This window comes from Cryptomeria japonica, chromosome 5 (genome assembly GCF_030272615.1).
Source record: "Cryptomeria japonica chromosome 5, Sugi_1.0, whole genome shotgun sequence".
Taxonomy (NCBI): domain Eukaryota; kingdom Viridiplantae; phylum Streptophyta; class Pinopsida; order Cupressales; family Cupressaceae; genus Cryptomeria; species Cryptomeria japonica.
Genome location: NC_081409.1, coordinates 178,146,592 through 178,169,132, shown reverse-complemented (window position 1 = coordinate 178,169,132; position 22,541 = coordinate 178,146,592). Strand labels below are relative to the sequence as shown.

Sequence of the window (22,541 nt, the reverse complement as noted above, 5' to 3'; positions counted from 1 at the left end):
TTACAAGAAGCCATTAGTGACTAAAGATAGATGGAGTTCCAAGCAAGCATCTTCTATGATATCAAAGGAATCTTTTTAGAAGAGCACGTTGCCGCCTATAAGCCAAATTAAGTGGAGATGTCTGTTGGCATTTTTGATGATTATGTTGTGATTGTGATTGATGGACACACACTTGCTATGAGATCACTTTTTGAATGTATGAATTATGTTCAACCGGTATTTGTTCCAAACCGGTATTATGTTGTAGTCTTTAGACTATCAATGTTATGCAGAAAGTGTTTTACCGATCTCAAGCGGTATGAAGACTCAAAGTGGCATGAAGAGATCAAGCGGTTTGAAGATCTCAAGCGGAGCGGAACAAAGGAGCTAGAAACGACAGTTAACATTTTCTCTCAAGCGGAGCGGAACAAAGGAGCTAGAAGCGGCAGTTAACATTTTCCTAGTCTTCAATTTTTGTCCACCAGTAATCTGCTTTATAATTGAACTGGTATTACTTTGAGTTACCAACTAGTATCCAGTAAAGTTGTACAAACCGGTAATACTCTGTGATGAGTTACCAACCGGTATATTTTTGTGATGAGTTACCATCCACCGACACTTTGACGGTGATTTTGTGCTGTGTTATCAAATGTGTCTAGATACAATGAACCTAGGAACTTGCAATGTAATCCTATTGGACCGACATGAAATCAGATTCCTTTTAAGGACATCATGTCTAGGGTTTTGAATGTGAGATGAGAGTGTATGAGTGTAGTTGTTAGGTTTTGTGGTGGTTGTCGAAGTTCTTGTATTTGTGATCTTAACTGAGAAGATCAAGTCTGTGTGCTGCAACAAAGTGTGGATTTACTGAAGACTGAAGTAATGCTGAAATGCATTAGCTATGAGCTACAATGGATCTAATCAAGCAGACTGTGCCATTTGCTAGATCATTCACTTGTTGATTACTCACATCTTTGACAAGTCAGAAACCCTTAACCGGGTAGGCCCAGAAAAGCCTTTGTAAATCCTCTAACAAGGTGGTTCACATCTATGGATCTGAAATCCTCTCACAAGGTAGTCTTTAATCGGACTTATCTCCTAATAGAGATTGAGATTCCTAACAGGATCTGTTCTGGTAAAGAACATTGTATGACCTTAACCGGTCTAACCTTAACCGGTCTGGTTACTATTCTGCAGATAGTTACTTGTGAGTTTCATCTCACCGTGGTTTTTCCCATTTGGGTTTCCACGTCAAAATCTCGTGTTATGGTGATTGTGCTTTTATGGGTGAATGCCTTATTTGCTATTTGGTTTGCATGTGTGTTAACCGGTTTGTTTGTTAAACTGTTTTACCGGTTTACTGCTAGACTGTTAAAGTGTTTAAGTACAGTATTTTTTGGTATACTAATTCACCCCCCCCTCTTAGTATTCATCAATGTCTAAAAATGAGTTGTGAAGAAAAAAGTTATGCTTCACATGTAGAGAATCGTGGCAACCAGATCATAGGTGTTTGGGCAAAGGACAAATTCATTATATCAAGGTCATTTTCGATGAAGACATAGATAGGGAGACATGGGGAGGAGTGGATTCGAGTCTAAAGTTGCTTGAGGACAAGCAACATTCAGTATGGTCAGATTGTAATGACCCTGGCTAGAATCGATCGGCCTCCTCCTTTGCTAGTGCATTTTTTATTAGTAAATAAATAAAGTTTTGAATAAATCAAAATTATAATGTGTAATTATTAATCATTTGTTTCCTAGGCCGACTTGCTTATATAGAGAAGTATTATTAAATAGTTGAGTCGACACCTTTAGGCCGACCTTGCGTTATATTTGTGGCGGTTTAGGAAGAGCATTGTAAATTAGTTTGAAGAAAGCATTAAACGAATGCAACTAGTTGCTAGGACGAAAACCTCAATAACCCATTGAACTCCCAAACACCAACCCAAGTGATTGGATCAGTCAAAGCAAAATTTCTTTGTTAGGTTTTTTTGCCAGTGCCTAGCACCAAACACTCAAATGCAAACTCAAGTAATTGGAGCCATTCATAGATGATAAGAAGACACTACACAAGTCAGGATAGAGCTGGAGATTACTTTTCTTTTGTTGACAACATAGCAAAGTAAAGTTCAAAGCATCATGATAGGATTCAGCGGTATCCTACGCAACCTCAATCAATCATTCTTGGAAGGTGGCTATCTTCTACGTATTGATTTACAAACAACATTCACTGGGGATTTGTAAGTACTCATTAATCAATTTATGTGATTCAACAATTGTTTGGGCATTGCTCTAAGCCTGGGAACGGTCCTCTATAATTTGTATTAAATATTGTTGAAGGTTGAGCAATCTGGAAATACTTCTATATATGAGTGTGTGAATAAATTGCTGCAAAGCAATGCCATTTGTATTTAAGATTGTAACCTAAATTGGGCAATGTTTTATACAAGAATGGGATTAATAAGATTGTATTTGAAGTTGGTGTATGAGTTTGATTAATATTCTTGAAGATTTGCAAATTTTATCGTGATTGATTAATTTTTTTAGTATTATTTCCATTCAAAGTCTCGAGGACATTTCAAATAATATATGTTTTCCACTTTTGTGAATCAGGGTAATATGTTTACAGTTTTGATAATACCTTTTTTCTATTTCATCCTAGGATTTCTTGAGTAGGGGGAAATTGTGAAATGAAATTTGGAGGGTGCTTTAGATGTGATCCAAGAAGCCTATTGCATGTGCCACCTACTCTTCAGACTTGTAGGTAGGGCAATAAGGTCATTGTTGGATGCGTTGTGGAAGCACAACCTACAAGATTTTAGAGATGACTTTCTACCCTAGGTATTGCCATTGATCTCAATGAGATCACGTTGGAATGATAATCTTGTTAGCATTTTGATTCACACCTTCCAATGTGACAAAAAAGGGAATGTTTACAGTAAACTATTCAAATTATAAGGGGAAGCTCCCTTTTCAACCTAGACCCTAAGGATTAGTGTGCAATATAAACAACCTAAAATTAAAACTAATCCTGTTGTTTCTTAGTCTAGGGTGCATGGCAATTTGGCACTTTTGCATTAGACAAAATTTTGTACAAAAAATCTATATATTGTAGAAGAAGATTTAACACAACTAAATGACACACAATTCAATTTCACATGGAGATTAATATGATAAGTGAAAAATGATTGCATTGGCAGAACATAAACATAAGAACTATGAAATAAGCATAGAAGGATTGCAAACAAAATTACAATACATCTTTTCACAAGGATTGCAATGCAAAGTTTACAAGGATTATTAGCTAATATTTAACACACGACAATTGAACATAGAAACACAAAACTCAGTGAAGTAAAAAGTAGGTATGAACACTACTCCTAGTAATCTAAGTGCAAATGACACATTTATAAATTTTACAAAGCTATTGAATTAAAACAACTTAAAAAAAATTAACAACATTTATTTTCCGAAGGTTGGATTAAATACATTGTAAGTGCATGATTAATCTAGATTTCGTCAATTTGTGTTACATATTAAAAAGCTAAAGATAGATCGATAAAGTTAATTATTAGGGTTTAAAAGGGGAATGTTTAAAAAGCTAAAGATAGATCGATAAAGTTAATTTGTTTGGGCCATTATAGAAGCTAAGCAACCACTACACCAAAAGCCTAAACTATTAGTGAATGGTGCCCATCAGTAGGTGAACTCTTTTGTAGATATGTGGCTACCCAATCATGGGTGGGTCCCTACCTTCGGTACATGCCTAGTGGGAATCTCCACCATCGAAATTTTTAGATTGGGACATCACAACCCATCATGTTTCATAGGGCTCAACCTTGATACCAAGCTAAGTGACCACTACATCAAAAGATTAGATTGTTAGTGAATGGCACCCATTGATGTTAAGGGTGAGGTTTTTGTCCCACTATAGCACCACCATAGGTGAACCCCAGACACATGGGTGCTTGATCTTGGGTGCCCTAGGTACATACCCAATAGGAATTTGCCACGGGGGCTTCACTTAGTGAACCTGGCTTATAGCATGTGCGTTCATGGCATACCAAAGAATCTCCCTATTTTCAAAAAATATTGCCCTAAACTCCTTTTTTGTGATCCCCTCCCAATACATAGGCTAAATTAAAAGCCCACCTATTTTTGCCAAATATTGCATTTTTTCATAGATCGAATTAAAAACCACCTTATTTTCACCGATAGGCAATATATTGTACCCTCATTTTTGGGATATTAAACCCCCCAATATGAATGCACGTGATATAATATTGCCTAGCTAGTGAAGCCCTCGTGGAATTTGCACTAGCACATCATTTAGTCCAAGATGTCACACAAGTATTGGTTAAGTCATATTTGCAAAATTAATTTTCATGGGAGCTATAGTTGTGTTGCACACCATTTATTGGGTGAGAGTGGACATGGGGTTAGAGTTTGTCAAGATGTAAAATTGGAACAATTGGTTGAAATGTTAAAGTTGGCTGAGGAGATTGAGGAAGAAAATGCTAATATTATTGAGAAACATCTATCTAGAACATTGCCTTTTTATAACTATTCCAACATATCAATTTGAGATAGTTATGATAGAGGGAAGAGGAAGGTCACTTCTACAAGTGAGAAAAACATAGTGGTACGGTTAATGAATTTGCAAAAGCATGAGCAAGTCAATGATTTAGTGTCCAATATTTTTATGCCCTTTCCATCCCATTTGATTTGGAAAGATCTCCTTATTTCAAAGGTATGTTGAGAGATGCAATGGTAGTTGGACCCTTGTATGTCCCCCCTTGAAAACACAAATTGTGTACATCCCTCTTCAATAAACAATATTTAAAGGTGAATATATTGATGGAGGAGACAAACATGGAAGAGGATTGATTGTTATTATCATGGATGAGTGGATTGATATTCGACATTGACCACTCATTTATATTTTTTGTTACATCTCTTGCTAATTTGAACTTTCTTAGAGCTAGTAAATGCTCTAGGAAATGTAAGGACATCAGTGAACAATTTTCCCTTTTGAAGAGGGCCATAGAGGAGCTTGGGTCTTCTAATGTCGTGTAAGTTGTCGGTTGATTTGATGGTTGAGAGCGTTTACAAACATATTTTTTGGATTTGATGCTATGCACATGTTTTGAAATACATTGTCAAAAACAGATTGGGTGAAGATAGCGGCAACCGAAGCTAGAGACATACAAATGTTTGTATGTGACCATCACACTTTACTTGCATTATTCCAATCTTATTCACAGAAAGAATTATTCAACCATTTGAGACTAGATATATTGGCTATTTTATTTTGTTAGAGAGGATTTTGGAGGTACAAGATGCTCTAGATTCCATTGTAGTTTGTGGGGAGTGGAAAAAAGTGGGCTCAATCAAAGTTAGAAAAGGGAAGAAGGTGAGAGAAATGGTGCTTAATGGCACTTGATGGCCCAATATCAAGTACGACAAAAATATTAAAATTTAATAGGTTTCTACTTTTTTATTTTTTAAATGTAAATTAGTAATAGTGTTTATGTTTTATAATTTTAAATGTTGTTTGTAGATATATTTGCTCTATCATATCATTAGTTGCGGGGGTAATCAGGGATGCGGTAATAGAGTCTCCTAGCTTTGGAGAGATTTATGATACTTTTGATAGCATGCTTGGAACCCTTTTAATGAGGCAAACAATTCGTGACAAGGATCTTTGATTACAATTCTATGAGGAGCACATTAGGCTTGTTGCCACAAAGTCGTGGGGTACAATGAAAACCCTCTTCATATGGCCGCCTATGCTTTTAATCCCAAGTGATATGCGCCTATACCTGACTGGATTCTTCTTTTTGAAGATGATGAATTAATAGAGGAGTTTATGAAGGCCCTTCATAAGATGTATAGTAGTGAGGAGGCAACCATACTTGGAGAGTAGTGGCTTCGGTTTTCCTTCTTTAGGGTCCTACATTCAACAAACTAGAGGCAAGGACGAGTAGGGCACTTATAGCTAAAAAAACCCATTGGATGGTGGAAATTTCATGGGAAGGACACATGAAAGTTTAAACTTGCTATTCGTCTACTTTCATAGATTTCTAGTTCATCTAGTAAAGAGAGGAATTGGTCTACCTATGGCTACATCCACTCAAGCAAGAGGAATGTGCTTACCTTTAAATGATTAGAAAAGTTAGTTAAAGGTAAGCACTAATAGTCTTAGATGTGCACTTGTCTATTGGAATTCACACCTTTAGATGAACCCTTTTGTATGCAATTCTAAATTTTGAATTTTGAAAACATTCTCCTTCATTGAGTGCATGCTTGGGGGAACATTCTACACTTTGATACTATTAAAGTAATTATGTAATGTTTCTATAATGGTCATTTGGTTAGTTACTCTAGGATATTTCCTTTTCGTAGGTTGTTCTTATTTAGAATGTTTCTTTTTGGTCTTTCGTTTCTATTTTAGAAACTTTGCTTGTAAATACTTATTTAAGGAGCCTTCGTCTACTTTGTTAATTACAACATCAAATAATAAATTATCATTTCATGGAATAGCTTGAGTTCTTTTTTGGTGAATTTGTTTTCAAAAAAATTGTGGGTTTTTGGATTTTTTTCCACAAAAAATCATGGAAGGGTTTTGCTTGATTTTTTCCACAAAAATCAGGGAGCTTTTATTTCTGTTTACTACTCGTAATGGCCACGAGTAAAGTTTTTGAACAGATTGGGGGGTTTCGTATGTTTTTCTCCTCAAAAATCGTGGATGGGTTTTTTATTTTCTCCACAAAAAATCATGGAGGGTTTTGCACGATTTTCTCTTCAAAAATTGTGGTTTCTCTATTTGTTTTTTGCAAGACTTTTTCACACAAAAATCATTGGTTCTTTCTTTGCCGGAGGGTTCTCTGATTTTTTCCACAAAAAATCATGAACGGTGTTGTTGTTTTTTGGGTTTTCTAATTTTTTTCCAAAAGAATCATGATGGGTTTTTTGCACGAGTTTGAAAAGCTGATCTTGGTGTCTCTAGATAAAGGGAGGGATGGCTTTGTTACCCAACATCATTTTGGAAGGATTGTGATAGAAGGATTATGGTAAATTTGGTCATATCCAGAAGTTATGTATAACCAAGGAGGGTCTCAATAGTAGGCTCATGTTGCAGAGTGTTTTGAGGAGAAGGGGCCAGCCTTCTATGCATCTGTGGCCAAATGACCGGCAGATTGTTTCAATTCTTCTATAGGGTAGTTAGTAGAATGACCATAAAGGGAGGGTATTAAAGTGATTATGTAAGGGAGGCTAGTTAGTTACTTTGGATATTTTCTTTTTGTAGTTTGTTCTTATTTAGAATGTTTATTTTCATTCTTTCGTTTTTGTTTTAGAAACTTTGCTTCTAATTGCTTATTTAAGGAGCTTTCGTCTCCATTGTTAGTTACAATATTGAATAATCAATTATCATTTCAGATATCACCCTTAGCAAATGCACACTTGAACATTAGACTTAAAAAGTTTGAAAACAATTCTATCAATCAATTGTGGCCTTGAGAATACACCCTGTACTTTGAAATTTTTGTGTTTAGACACACACCTTCATATGACAAAATTGACACACCTTATGATAGTATGCACTCAAATACACAGATTTCTCCACTTGCTCATACGAGTCCCTTTTAGAGGCACACACCTTTTTACTAGATTTCAAGTTCAAATTTTTTCCATAAGGGTGCACACTTCTCCATATTTTAGTCAATTTTTTATTTTGATATTCTACTTATTGTTGTCCTAATTTTTGCTCAAAATGTGTCGTTTTTGTCTCTAAAGCATGTTTTACGAGGTGCAAAACTCATATTTGCTAATGTCCAATCATTAGGGGGTGTGTTTGCCATTGTTGTCCAAGTTTTGGTTCGTTTTGGCCTTCATTTTCCTAGCTTGAGCAATTTCGGGTTTCAGGTCGGTCACTGCAAGTAGGAACTTTTTGCTGTCATTACAAGTAAAGTCACTGCAAGTAGGAACTTTTGGATGACATTAAAAGTAAATGCACTTACTTGTAATCGGGCCTTTGAGACCTGTTGATGTGTTTTTTATGCACATAACAATACAAAATAAATTACCAAGATAATTTACCCTCTCTTGAACAAAATCACCTCAGATGCTAAGAATGAGATCAACTAAAATGATTCCAAGGTTTCTACATGTCAGGTCTTGACGAGTGGGTAAGTTTAGTGGTTGATGTGAATTGCTGTGTTCACTTGGGGACTTACGCAAATGTTTGGATTATCATGAATGATGCGGAATAGGTGTGCTGACAACTTAAGATTTATCAATATGGCTCTGGATTTACTTCTTACTAAAAAAAGGACAAAAGGAATAGGGTCCAGGAAGTCTATTCTAAGCCTAAGAATGTAGGAAATGATGAATGGATCTAGTGGAATCAAACCAAGAAAGGTCTCACAATCAGGTATTGACACAAGCTTAGTGCAATCGTCTAAGGCATACTTAAAGATTTTCAAGCTATCATCATCAAACGTTGACACCATCCGAGTTGATGCTTGTCAAGGGACGAGTAATAGTTGAAGTTATGCTTACTCAAATTCCAGTTGACCACAAAAGGCGCACTTACCAGTGGCAAGAGGCTAGTGTTATGGATTAAGGATTCCACAAAAATGAATTCAACAAATCTTCCACTCAATCTAACATACATGAAAATAAATTCTAATCTAAATTCTAATCTAACTTGGAGGAATTGAGAACCATGAATGCAAATACAACATTTGAAGAGCAAAATCACCAACAATTGAACAATGATTAGGATTCAAATAGTTGTAGCATATACCAACAATTCTACAAAAACTCTCTCTTACAAATGAGAGACAAGGAGGCATATATAGAGTTCTTACAAAATGGATGGCTCAGATTGATCTAAGACCAACGGTCGAGATCATGCCAACAAAACACTAGAATTGCCCTAATTAGGGCTACATAAAAAATGGTGCCACCAACATATGGCCCAATGAAAAGATACTTAGTCATCAAATAGGGAATCTTTTAGAAGATTCCTCCCTACATCTCTCTCTCTCCTAGCATGCTCCAAGAATCTAGCCAATAGTAAATCTAACTCCTCCATGGAAATGCTAGGCAAGGTATCTTGCTATAAATCAATCACGTCCAATGAATCCGAGCAAGCATTCAAAGTGTTCTCCCATTTTGGCATGAGCTTCTGCGAACTATGAACATAAACCAACAAAGAGACCAAGTCATCTATCTTACTCTTCTTCAAAGAGTCCAATTGGCTAAAATACATAAATTTCATCTTGTCTCTTAATTCGGCTAAGTGTAAACCACTAGCATCACTAACATCAACACCCAATAATTCCTCAATCGAGGCAAGGATCTTCATCTGAATGTCTTGAATTAATCCTTCCATCTCCATACAACTCGACTGGGCATTCTCATAAGTTGATTTCTTCACGGCTGGTGAACAATACCAGCCATGGAAATCGTATCTGTCTCCACTGTGCACAATGTTCTTGCTGACCAAGGTGGAATCAGGAATCTTCTTCAAAGGCTGGAGGCGTGGAATAGTCATCTCTTGGATAGGCCGGAATTCTTCCCAAACTCCCTCCAAATACTGGATTTTGAATACAAGCCCCGTTGTCCTATCATATGCATGAACAAACTGAGTAAAGAAATCATTTGCCTGCTTTCTTGTGCGCTCAATCCACTTTTCCACCTCCGAGTGCGTACCTCTCGCTACCTCACAGTGTGAATGTATTCCATGGTCAATTGCAATAGGGGAAATAAGGGTGGGATCTCCACGCCTTGTCCCTGCAATATACTCTCTAAGTCTGATATTCTCTTCTCTGTACCTTTCTTTCTCCACAATCGCTCTGCCTAACTTCGCATCGTTTGCCTAGAGGTTTTCACGAATCTCCTGGAATTCTTGTTTTCTGGATGTACGATCAAGGGCAATTGAAGTGATCTGGAAATCCATAGGAGTAACAATGTCCGTTGTCATGCTTGCAATAGGAACAACAATCTGCGCAATCCGCATTCTTGTCTCATCTCTAGCTATGTGCGAGAAATTCTCTGCTCTCTTGGGCTCCTTCCCCTTAGCACTCCTAGCTAGGTAGTCATCAATATCATCAATAGGCTGTACCTCTATCATTTGTTTTCTTTTCTCCATACTTCTCATCAGCCATTTAGGAATAGCGGCCATCTCCATACCATCATCGAGACATATTTCTTGATCAAGTCCTTTCAATGCCGAAATAACATCATCATTGTCATTAGGATTATCCCTGGTCCAATCATATACCTCATTTCCCAAACTAACTTCCAAAAGGACGGTAGGGGAGTCCGTCTGATTATTATTCTCATCAGGAGGTGCAGATGTCGCTGTGGCATGGAACTCCTGAATATTCTCTAGTAGTATCACTATGTTCGAACACTGTTGAGTCTCCTTGTTCTGTTCTGTTACTTCAATCACTTTGATTGATGAGACACTGGGAGGGGGTGAAGGAATGATAAGTGGAGGAATGATAGTCTTCTGTTTCTTCTTCACCTCCTCAATCTTCTTCCCTCTAGCCTTGACTTCTCTTGATGTGTTCTTCCTTCTCTTGGGAGCTTGACTCTCTTCGTCTGCATGAATCCTGACATCACTGATAGTCCTCTGATCATCTTCGGAAATAGACTCTTCCGGTTTGATCCTTTCGTAAGTGAAGGGAACACCCATGTCAACTAACTTATTCATTTGTATATCCACCCATAGGCGGGAGAAATTCAAGACCTCTCTCATCAATATATTCAGGTCAATCTTTTTTGACTCTGACCAATTAGGCAATAGGTTTGCCGCCTTCATTTCACTCATACTGTGGATGTGTATTATCTCTATCATCTAATACTTGATCAGGAATGAGGAAAAGTCCACACTTCCTCATGAAATCCACTGACATTCTGGACCACATTCTTTTTTTCACTGCTTGCTCGTCCATCAGGTTAGCCCAATAATCTTCTATGTCAATTTTGTGAGTGAACTTCTCTCCCCTGATCCTTCCGACCTTCTTGTCTGGATCAAATCTTTCTCTCTTGTATGTAGCAAAACGATAGAATGCAAGCTCCTCACTCGCAGTGCTGGTGGCTATGGCGGATTGGCAAACCTTTGACGTCTTCCCAACTGAAATAGGGAATGTCATTCCTATCCTAGGCTTCTCTCTCTGGATAACATCGAACTCTAGAAGCTGTCTCACCACTTCCAACAATATCATTCTGTCGGTTGGATACCTAGGAAGTCTGTAGGGTTCAGATTGAAACCCATGAATCCTGAGGTATGTGAAAGTGGGAAACTGTATATACCACGATCCATACTTTTCTATTAACTCTGTTGCCTCCTTGGACAATCTTCTGTGGATTCCGCCTTGCAGCATCCGTGTGATGTACATAGTGAATGCATCATTCACTCTCTTATAGTCTTCAATTCTATGCATGCTCAGCTGGGGGTAGCATTCATAACTCTTGAATTGTCCTTGCCCATTCCCGACTTCACCTTTGCATAGTAATCCTCTGTATGAAACAAACCGTGCCAGTAGGTACACCAGGTAAGAAGTCATGGCGAATGACTTGGACCGCTCTACATTCCTCAGCTGAAAATCCAGATTGTCACTTATAATCTTGGACCAATTCACTAGCGTTCCTCTAAGACAATCCTGGATGAAGTAGAACATCCATCCATCAAATATTGCTCCCTGCGGCATCCCCATCACTCTGTTGAGTAGGAATATCAAATCACTATATTCCTCCTTAAAATCTATGCACATGAGTGTCTTGGGAGCCTTGGAATGATGAGACCTAGGCTCAATCATCCACTCTTTGTTAATTAAATTCTTGCATACACCCATCTTCTTCGTGTATCTTTCTGCATAATCCTCCTTGGTCACATCCTTCATGTCTCTTCTGTGTGGAATTCCAAACACCTCTACAATAGCATCCTCAGCAAGGTAGGTGATGACAACGCCCTTAGGAGTCTTAATCATTCCTGTGAGCTGATCGTAACATCGTGCACATTCCAGGATAAGCTCACTGCACTGTATGGACTGTGAAAATCCAGCGGCATGGAAAATGCCACTCTTCATAATGTTCGCATATGCTGGGGAAGGAACCTGATCTCTGACTCCGAACATCCGACGCTGCATTTGGTCGAAGTCCAGGAAATGCATGTTTGTATTAGTGATCTCCTTCCATCTGGATGAAATTTTAAGTTCTGGATAAAATCCAGTCTCCAACATCTTCAATAGTTCTTTCCTTTCCTTGTATTCCGACTTTGACATTGCACCTGTACGAAGCTCGAAGTTAGACCTAGGAAAATAATATTCGTAATAAAATTCCTGACTTTCTAAAGATTTTAGCTTATTAGAGCATGGAGTCAGGAAAATAATCCGTACACTTGGTAAATTTTAGCAATTAAGTTCAAAGTGTGACAACACTAAAGCATGGAAGCCTTCCATAAAATTCATTGAATACCTCCTTATGCTTAGAAAATATGCAAGCTAAAATGCAAAGGAGTATACCGAATAAATGATGACTAAGGAAAGGTGTGAAAGGTTGTGTTTTCACACAATGAATGTTAGAAGACACCTTCTGCAGTCAACAATGGAGGTCAACAATTCTGAAGACAACCTGAAAATCAAATTTTTAAAACATGTTGCAATTTTAAAAAATGTGCATAAACTCGATAAAAATCAGTCATAATGATCAAAACAATCATATTCAGGAATGTAAGTATGGCTGGTAAAAAAATAATTTCTGAGGACAAGTCTGAAAATTGAATACTTCAGACTTACCAGCACCTTGCAAACTAGTCAAAAATCCCTGAAAATGATGAAAAATGGTTAAGGAATCATCTCCAAGCAAAATCGCCAAAATGGTTTGGTGGCTGGAAATGAAAATTTCTGAAGACAACAGCCTAACAATGGAGTTTTCAGACCTGCAACAGCGATAAAATGGTATAAAAAATGCATAGAAAACTCCATAAAACACCTCCAAATGCAAAATGCCTAAGTTGGAATTGGCTGGGCAATAAAAACTTAAGTCTGAAAATTAATGGCAGCCATTAATGGAGGTCAAAATCTGAAGCAAACCTCAGATCTGAAGTGAATCAGCAGGCTGGAAATGATGGCAGCCACCAAGTATGAATAAAAATCACCCAAAATATGGCACCAAATCACCTCCCAAGCAAAATTGAAATTTTCCAACTATGGCGCCAAACTGAAAATCTGAAAATGTTGTCAATGGCAGCCTTGATCTGCGGCAATGGAGGTCTGGACAACAAGCAAATGATGGAGGAAGAATCGCCTAAGTCTCCAAACATAAAATCGTCAATTTTCACCAAAAAATGGCAAATTTGGAAAAAATCTCCAAACTTAGCAAAAATCAAAATTCTGAAATTGGTCTTTAATGGCAGCCAAGAGGAATAGATCAGCAAGCTGGAAAAAATGGAGGAGAATAAATCCTCAATCCCACACTTTACCAAAAACGCCTTGCTAAAATTCACCCAACTTGGAGAAAAATCGCTTTCATGGAGACACCTGGCAGATTTAATAGTAAAATAATGCTAAGTCTCCTCTCTTATACTTGCTTTCACCTCTCACTTTCACCACACAAGCAATGTGGGATAAAACACTTATATATAAATACTTGCTTGGTGAAAACCTAACTTGCTTCTAGAAGGTTCAAATATTAAATGATTATTGCAAGTTATTAAAGTTTGCTTTTAAATTTTAAATAATCATTAATAATTATTTAAAAGCAATTAAAAATGGGGCTTATTTATTAAAATATTGCAAATTAAATCCAAAATAAGCCTCCAGGGGAAAATCGACTTGGGTTGGGATTGAAAAATCCCCTTTAAAAATCATTAAAATGTCAAAATTTACCCCAAAAGGGAAATTCGACCTTAGCTTGGATAAAATCCATGCATAAATTCATCAAAATTGCACACAAAAACCTCCCAGGGGAAAATCGATATGAGCTTGGACAAAAAACCAGACAAAAATCCACTCTATTTGCAAAAAATCATCCCTAGGGGAAATTCGATGGTAGTGTGGATTTTTCGACAAAAATCCAGACAAAAATCCACTCTATTTGCAAAAAATCACTCCCAGGGGAAATTTGGTGGCAGTCTGGATTGAAAAATCCACACTCCAAACTCCCTAGTGGAATTTCGACCTCAGTTTGGATGAAAATCCAAACTCAAAACTCTTCAAAATATTCCCAGTGGAAAATTGATCTTTGTCTGGATGGAAATCCGGACAAAAATCCTTACAAAATGCTCTCAGGGGAAAATTGATCCCTGTCTGGATGGAAATCTGGACAAAAATCCTCACTTACTTGTCACAAAAATCCTGGTGGAAAATCGACCTAGGCATGGAATTATCCTCAACGTTGTCCTCACTTTAGTCTGCACTCCAGGTGGAAAATCGATGGCAGTCTAGATAAATCCAGACACTTAGCCAAATTTTAGTACATCCAGGGGAAAATCAACCCAGGCATGGATAAATAGTGGGGGAAAATAGTAGCCAGGATGGATTTAAGGGGAAACCCATGTGTAGTGTGGATTTTGAGTGGGGGAATGGGTTGGGTAGTCTGGAATGTGAGGGGAAAAGCACCTCTAGCATGAAATTTGACCCTTTAACCCTTGGAATAAGGATTTCCCTTAGGATTTTATCATTTTAACCACTCAAAATCACTTAGAAACATTAAATTTAACTGGAATGAGGCTAATTTTCCAAAAATATGAGGGAAACGGTAGGAAAATATTGGAATAAAGTTCAAAACCAACTTAAATAATACCTTAGGAGCGAGAAAACAACTCTAAAAGGTCTGTGAATACCTTGGCACTTTAAAATCACTGATGCGTGTGTTTAAAAACACGTTAACGCTCAAAAGGTCAACACTTAGACACAATTTAGGATCATTAAAATATCAACGTTTTACAACTTGATCCTATAATTTCAAAAACCCTAGACGACACTAGGCATGATCAAAACTCCGAGACTCGAGCACGGGAAACGCAAAATTGCCCACTAAACAGCCAAAACCCTAACCTAACAATGCAGAAAGCCGACAAAGAGGGGGCCCCCGTTACTCAATGGGGCTATGTGTGAAAAGGTCACAACAAGACCCGATTACAAGGTAGTTCATTGTTTTAATAGACTTGTTTACTTGCAGAGGCTGGTCTCTAGAGCATAATTACAAGTTGCATTATAACACTTGCAATCGGGTCTTTAAGACCCGACTGCAACTAAAGTCTTTTTGGTGGTGCTTTTTTGTCAATGTCAAGTCGAGTTTTAAGTCTCAAATTGCAAGTATGTGGGTGTTTTGTTTTACTTTTGCAAGTTGTCATTACTTGCAATCGAGGTTCCAAGACCCAATTGCAAGCCCTTCCTTTTATATTGCAAGTTTGTTCTTCCCTTTGCAATCTTGGTTACTTGCAATTGAGTCTTCAAGACCTGATTGCAAATGCCTATTGTTATGGTTCCTCCTTATTATGCCCTCATGTTTCATTTCGGGTTTCGAGAGGCTGATTGTAAGTTCATTATCCATGACTTTCTTTACTTGTAGTCAGGTCCCTAGAACCCAATTGCAAGTGGTTCTCAACATTCAAACATCACTTGTATACAAGCTCCCAAATCCCGATTTTTGTCTCTTGCTATTGTTACGTGTTGTGCCTGCTACAAAACCTGATTGCAAATAGAGTGTTTCTCATATTAAGCATCATAAGAGGCCTTTCGGATTCCTCAAGAGTGGTTGCATATTTTCCCCTTTGAAGTTCCAAATACAACTTGGAATCGGATCCTCATGATCTGATTATAAGCGTTTGGTGTATCTCTACTTTGCTTAACGGCAAGTAGAGGTTTATCATTGCATTTCAAGCTTGCAAGAAATACACACTCCAGTTGGGTCATGAAGACCCAACTACAAGTAAGGTTTTGGATTCCCCTTCACAAGTTGTTGCCTATCCCACTTGTGCATCTCAAGTTCATTCCATTTGTGGTTATATCTCTCCATACTCTTTTCCAAGAAGTTATATTGCATATTAGTTACTTAAAATCGGATCTACAAGACCCGACTAGAAGCCTGCATTACTGCTTGCTTTCAAACTATACATTCACACTTGCAATCGGGTCTCCAAGACCCGATTACAAGTGGAAGTGTAAAAGTTTTTCCCTACATCACACTTGTAATGCAATCCTTAAAACCCAAAATTCACTTGTGAGCCCATTTTTGCATCAATTTATCCCTTGTTAGTGTTGTTTGCAATTTCATCTTGAATAAGGTGTTATGGGTTCTTCATCAGTGAACAAAAGAAGAAGAGATACAATAGTAATTCATGGGACAACCCAAGGGTCAATAATCCTCATGAAGTCATCCAGTGACAAAGTGAATCAAGCATGGAGAAAGAATACAACGAAGAGAAGGATTTCCCTCCTAAAGAAATGGTACTACCCCAAGCATGTGATAAGGCTGAAGTTCACTGGCCAAGGACACAGAGACTATCAAGGGTGCAAGTTCTTGTTCCGGTCAAGATGCCATTCCCAAACCCGAGTACTTTAATCATATAATGTCCTATAATAGCATGAAGATCAAACAGAGGACGATGTAGATAGAGTCGTGTCTCTAGACACTTCGTTTCAATTATGCATTTGTAATTTCATTTTGACAAATTACATGTAAAGTCAGAAATTGTAATTGTAGGAGATCATATCACTTGCAAAGTTGTAACTTGTAATTACTTGTAATCACATTGCAAGTCGAAATGCAATAGGACTTGCAATGTTGAAGAAGTCATAGTTAGTTAGTTAGTTGTGGAAAAAGTCTTAGTTAGTTAGACTTCTCCCACTTTTTGCCCTCAGCCCCTCTCCTATATATAGACGAGGGTGCTCTATGTAATTTTTATTTTTTGGCAATGCAACAAAATTCTGCCAGTTTGTATGTGCACTCTAAGACTTTGAACTTAGATGTAAATCAAATTGCTTTCAATAAAAGAGGCAAGTTGTGTTGAGACTTTGTGCCAATTCAAGTTGTTATGTGAACATTTTATGGAATTGATTGTGATTTTTGTTCTATTGTTGTTAAAGAGGGATTTAAATTCAATCTTGCAGACTTTGAGCTACTAATTGTATTTAGAGTTATAGGTTTGGTTTTCAGACTTGGTCTTGCAGAATTTGAGTTGCTTATCATGTTTGGAGCTAGTGTAGAAAGTTAAAGTAAGGAGATAACTTGTAGACTTTGTGTTGCTTTTATTTTTAAGAGTTGTGCATGTAAGGTGAAGTGCATTATATAGATAGACTTTGAGCTGTTGTGTGTTGTACATTGTTATCATTTTGAGAAGGTTGATAGGACAGTAGGAGTGCTAAAGACTTTGTGCTTTCATTTCTATTTTCCCATCCCGGGGAAGTGACGAAAGTCTTTGTGCTTTCATGGAAACTTTGCTTCCCTTTATGTTCTAAAAATCTTGCAAAAAGTTTCATTTCTGTATTTTTTTTTATTGAAAAAAAAAATACTGCTGTTTTCATTTCTGTATTTACTGTTGTTGCTGTAACTTCTTTTCTAAATATCATCTGTTCTGAAGAAAGAGAATAAGATGTCATACCACCCAAATTAGATTAGTGTTAGTAAGTAGTAAAGGGGGAGCTTTCCCTAAATTAGGAGAGTTTTATACTCACACACTGTGGCTGAAACCACAATTTTGCACATCTTCCGAGGTGTACAAAATTTTCAACTAACACTTATCAAAGGAGTGAATTTTACTATAAACTCCCTTTGTTTTCTCATGCAAGTGCAACCCTCTATTTAGAGTTTGGAACTTTCATCTGCAGATCTCTGTGGTACATACTTCTCAATAGCAATTGACTTTTCAAGTTACACTTTGAGCACTCTTGTATTGTAGTTTCCTAAAACTGATTTTTTGAATTTTGACAAAATTACGATGAAATACATGAAACCTCACACTTTTCAATCACCCAATTTCCAATGTGGGCAAGGTGAGAGCTTTATGGTAGTTGAAAGTTGAGGAAAACTAACTGGCTTGCAACAAGCGACACAGTTCTACAATGTATGTAGTATGGAAAATTTAAATATTTTGACTTACAAATTCAAACTACTCTAGTGGTGAACCACATATATGATTACAATATAAATGATAAAGCAATTCATACTCATCAATATTCAAATCTAGGAATTATGATAAACAGTTGACCAACAACTTTAAGATATACTTTTTCTCAAACAAGTGGATAGTAAACTGAATTTGCATGAATAAATACCTAGAATACGAGGCAAGGCCAATGAAGATGAGTGACCAGCTGTAGAAGCAAAGCCAAATTATATGGCTAATGCAAACCGTGCCAGCAACCTTTCTAACTGTTTGTGTAGCTGCTTGCATGTTTGATTTTTGCCTCACTAATATATTGCATCCTTTGGTGCATGGCAAAAAATAGTAAAATAGAATTAGATGCCTGTTTATCATGCACAAAACAAGAGAAAGAAATCTTGAAATAATTAGAACTACTTGAGAGCCTTATTTATTTTCCCTATATTTCTTGTAGCAACAGAATATCTCCGAAGAAATATAATAGATTTGGCCAATTGAAAGATTCGCTTACTCCTAGGTCAGTTATATATTTTCCTTGATTTTAATACAAGTGAACTGTTGGTATAGGAAGAAATGTGCACATATGTGTGGCAGCCCGTGACCTGCATGCATACATAATTGTTACCTGTTTTCTCAATGCCAACTTCATGCTGTCTTGATATGCTTTTAACTCTTTTGATTTGTCTGATCTGCCTGTAATTAAGCTTATCAATTTGCTTGAACGGTTTGCAAATGTAGTTTTTTATATACTTGTTGAGGTTGTCAATATTTATCGTATGGATGGTTTGATTTGAGCTGAATTGAGAATGTACTTTTGCAATCAGGGTTCAAGTGTATTGGCAGATATTGGAACAACACAAGTGGAATTTATTGCACTTTCTCAGAGAACTGGGAATCCCAAGTACCAAGAGAAGGTAAATATTGCTCTACATTTTTGTTTCTTGAAGCTTTCATTTTGCATGGAAAATGAATATTTACCATACAATAGACATCCATTTTATTACTGTCATTGTATTAATAGTATTTTAGATTGAAAACACATATGGTCTGAGAATGTTTATTAAATTTTCAAGTTATTGTTAGAAAAAACAATCATGTAAGGTAATTTGGAATGAAAGATTTCAGATGAAATTGATGTTTCATGACAAATAACTTAAGTGCTGTTTTGTACCAATTACACCTAAAATTTATAATTTTATGGATTTTACAAAAGAATAAAATTTCTAGAATTTGAATGCGTGTATATTCCTAAATAAAAGTTCCATGGACTAGGGGTGGACCATATAGATAAAATTTTGGTATAAAACAGAAGAATTAGCATTTGTTGCTTTTATGGAGCTTATACTTCTTCTCCTAAAAAATCCGCGTCTCCCATACAATCAAAACAAGTGTTGGAAATGTTGTTATTGATGTCAAAGTTATAAAGACAAGATTGTCATTGAAAGCCATTGTGAAAGGAATTCGCTGTCTGAATTTGATGTCGAAGAATACTACATTGTTTATCATTAATGTCAAGGAAATGATTGTCAAAGTATCAAAGATGATTGACTTCATTGCATAGGTAATACACATTGATGTTAATATGCAGCGGTAAGTTTATAAGACAAAACAGTTCTGTTGATACTTCGAGAAAGCTCCTTGTATTATCTTTATAAATGAAGTGGATGACTACATTAGTAGCACAAAAAAATCTATATTAATCCAAGTTGAGTAAAGAAGTGGATGACTACATTAGTACCACAAAGAAATTTATATTAATCCAAGTTGAGATTATATTAATGTGAAAGACATGTTTGAGAGAAGTGACTCTATTAATAAAGGATATTCTTACCAATATAGAGAAGAGAGTATCTTAAGAAATAGTTGAATTGTCAAAAGAGTTTATCAATTATAGGCAATTTAGATAGATATGGTCTACAATGTTGAGGAGCAACTAGTGCGACAGAATTGGACGTGGATCCTCTTCAGTTTGGTGCTCTTATACTCTGCAATTTGTGGGTGAAGGAAGAATTGTGAGAATACTATAGACATAGACAAACTCATTAGCATGAGGCATAGAGGACGTGGACAAGAGAAATTACGTGGAATGGTAGTGTGATTAAGACAAAGCAAGGACATCATAGAGGTGGTTTGCCATTCATCGTGAAAGTTCAAGTGCAACGATTAATATATTACAAAGTGATTACAGCAATTATATTAAGGCAATGGTTGCATTAGTGAAGGCAGTGATTTCATTAGAGAACACAATAATTATTTGAATGACTACGATTACATTTTCAAATGCAAGCTATATGTATTTAATGAAGGAAGCAGCGACTCATATTCCAAGAACAAGTGCAATTTACATTAACCATTGTTAAGGTGCAAATGCAAGAAAGGAGCAATTCAAATGAAAGAAACAATGATTAATGTGATCTCATCAAAAAGATATCGGTTAGTTAATCAAATAAAGCAGACAAGTCAGCGCCTAATCAGAAGATACAACAATTCCATAAGCCATCATAAATCAGCGATTTAGGAGCAAGATTGTTAAAATAAATAATGCAATGGTTAATACATTAAAAGTTAATATCACTCAATCTAATTCATTAGCATATGTTTCAGTTTATAAGTATTACTTCATATATGTTCTCTAATTTTGTGTTGCAAGAAAACGGTATACAAATGTTACTCCCACAAACTTAATTACGTAGTTTAGATTTGGACAAATTTAGGCTAATTTAAAGTATTAACTAATTAGGGGACATTACAGAAGAATAGGATCATCCATCATCCTTTAAAAGGTGGAAATTTGAATGAGGGGTTGGTGCCTCTAGTGGGTTGATACCTACGAATTTGTAAAAGAAGTTTTCTATATATAAAGAAGCTATTTAACCATGGTTTTCTCCCGTAAGGGTCTTCTTGACGTGTTTTTTATGACTACGTCGAACACAGAATAAAGCTGCCTAACGGTCACTTCACTCTCTCTTGATCAAAGTGCGATTGCATGCTAAGATTGCAAGAAGTGCAAACAATCGATTCCAAGGTTCCTTTATGTTGGTTGTAATTAGGGCTGGCCCAATACCTTTCGGTGCAACCAAAAAAAAAAAAAAAGGTTCCACACTTCACTCAAACCCACTCGCCTCCTTGATAGGGCCGACCCTATCTCACTTCACCTAAAAAGAAACTAAAATAAATAAAAGATCTAAATGCAAAGAAGGCCGACATAAATAAAAAGGAATATGACTCATATAAAGATGGCGTATACTTCTCAATATCCACATTCAGTTTTATGCACATGAAAAACATATTTGTGAAGGCGAAATTAATAGAAGGGAAAACTAACAGCGAACTCCAATAGAAGGTAGCAGATCTTGAAATAGGAGGCAGCGAACTTCACCAGATGGCAGCAGATCTGTAATAGAAGACAGCGAACCTATTTAGCAGCAGATCTCCAATTGAAGTGAGCGAACCCTTGAAGGACTTCATTGAAGGGCTGTTATCTACTCAAGGTGCTGTTACACTTGTTACACTCAGAAATTCCAATGAGAAGGACTGCAAATCATAACCTCATCAGCAACCTAATTGTGAAGTCTTCTATCTCTTATTTGTGACTGCAACCTCTATGCTCCAGATAAGTGTGTAATATTCAGTTTATAATCATAATCAGATTTGAGGATCCTTTGGCTGGGTTTTTCCTCCTAGGAGGTTTTCCCAGGGTAACTGTGTTTTGTCCTTGTGCATTTCATTTCATTTCATGCTTAAGTCTGGAAAACCATAAGTTAATTAACCTAGTTTAATCTAATTCTGATTTTTCTGAGTTCATACAATCTGAAAGTACTAAATTTAACACTTTATGCTACGGACGTGACTCAGTTGGCTGATGTGATCGCTGGTAATCCAAGGGGCCTTATGTTTGCATCATTCTTTCACTTCTTTGTTGTGGCTGGAACTCCATCATCGGATATAGCAAATCTATGATGCTGCTGCTTTGAACGGACTAAAATGAACTGAAAGTAAAAGGGAAAGGGTTTAGAAGGATCTAAATCTACTCCTAAGGGTAGTGATAACAATGAATAGTGCTTTGGTGGACAAATTCCAAATAAACCAAGCTCTACTTCGCCAAGATAAACTACAACTCCGCAAGAACCGGTGCAATCTTCTGGGGATGCTAGAGGATTTTCAAATCGAGAAAGTACATTTGAATACTCAAAAACGACAAAATCCAAACGACCATCTACAATCGAACATAGCACAAATTTAGGGGGTTTAGGGTAACTTTACACTGCAACTTACAATCAGCAAGATGCAAAAAGTATGAACCATGGAAATTCATCAAACACCATTACATTCTCCATTGAAATCAAAGCACTATACTACTTCTACTCTAAGGAAGGTGAAACCATTCAAGTTTTGAAAAATAACTTTAGTGGACACCATCAAAGAACAATGTTTCACTG

The 22,541-nt window shown here is 36.7% G+C and overlaps 1 protein-coding gene across 1 annotated transcript in view; it reads left to right on the top strand.

The window, feature by feature from the left end:
• The window catches only part of LOC131073311 (mannosyl-oligosaccharide 1,2-alpha-mannosidase MNS1), a 114,149-nt gene that overhangs the window by 64,293 nt on the left and 27,315 nt on the right, over positions 1 to 22,541 (top strand). The window contains exon 7 of the mRNA XM_058009720.2: positions 18,927 to 19,016. Coding sequence (XP_057865703.2) covers positions 18,927 to 19,016 — 90 coding nt within the window. The remainder of the gene's footprint in view (positions 1 to 18,926; positions 19,017 to 22,541) is intronic.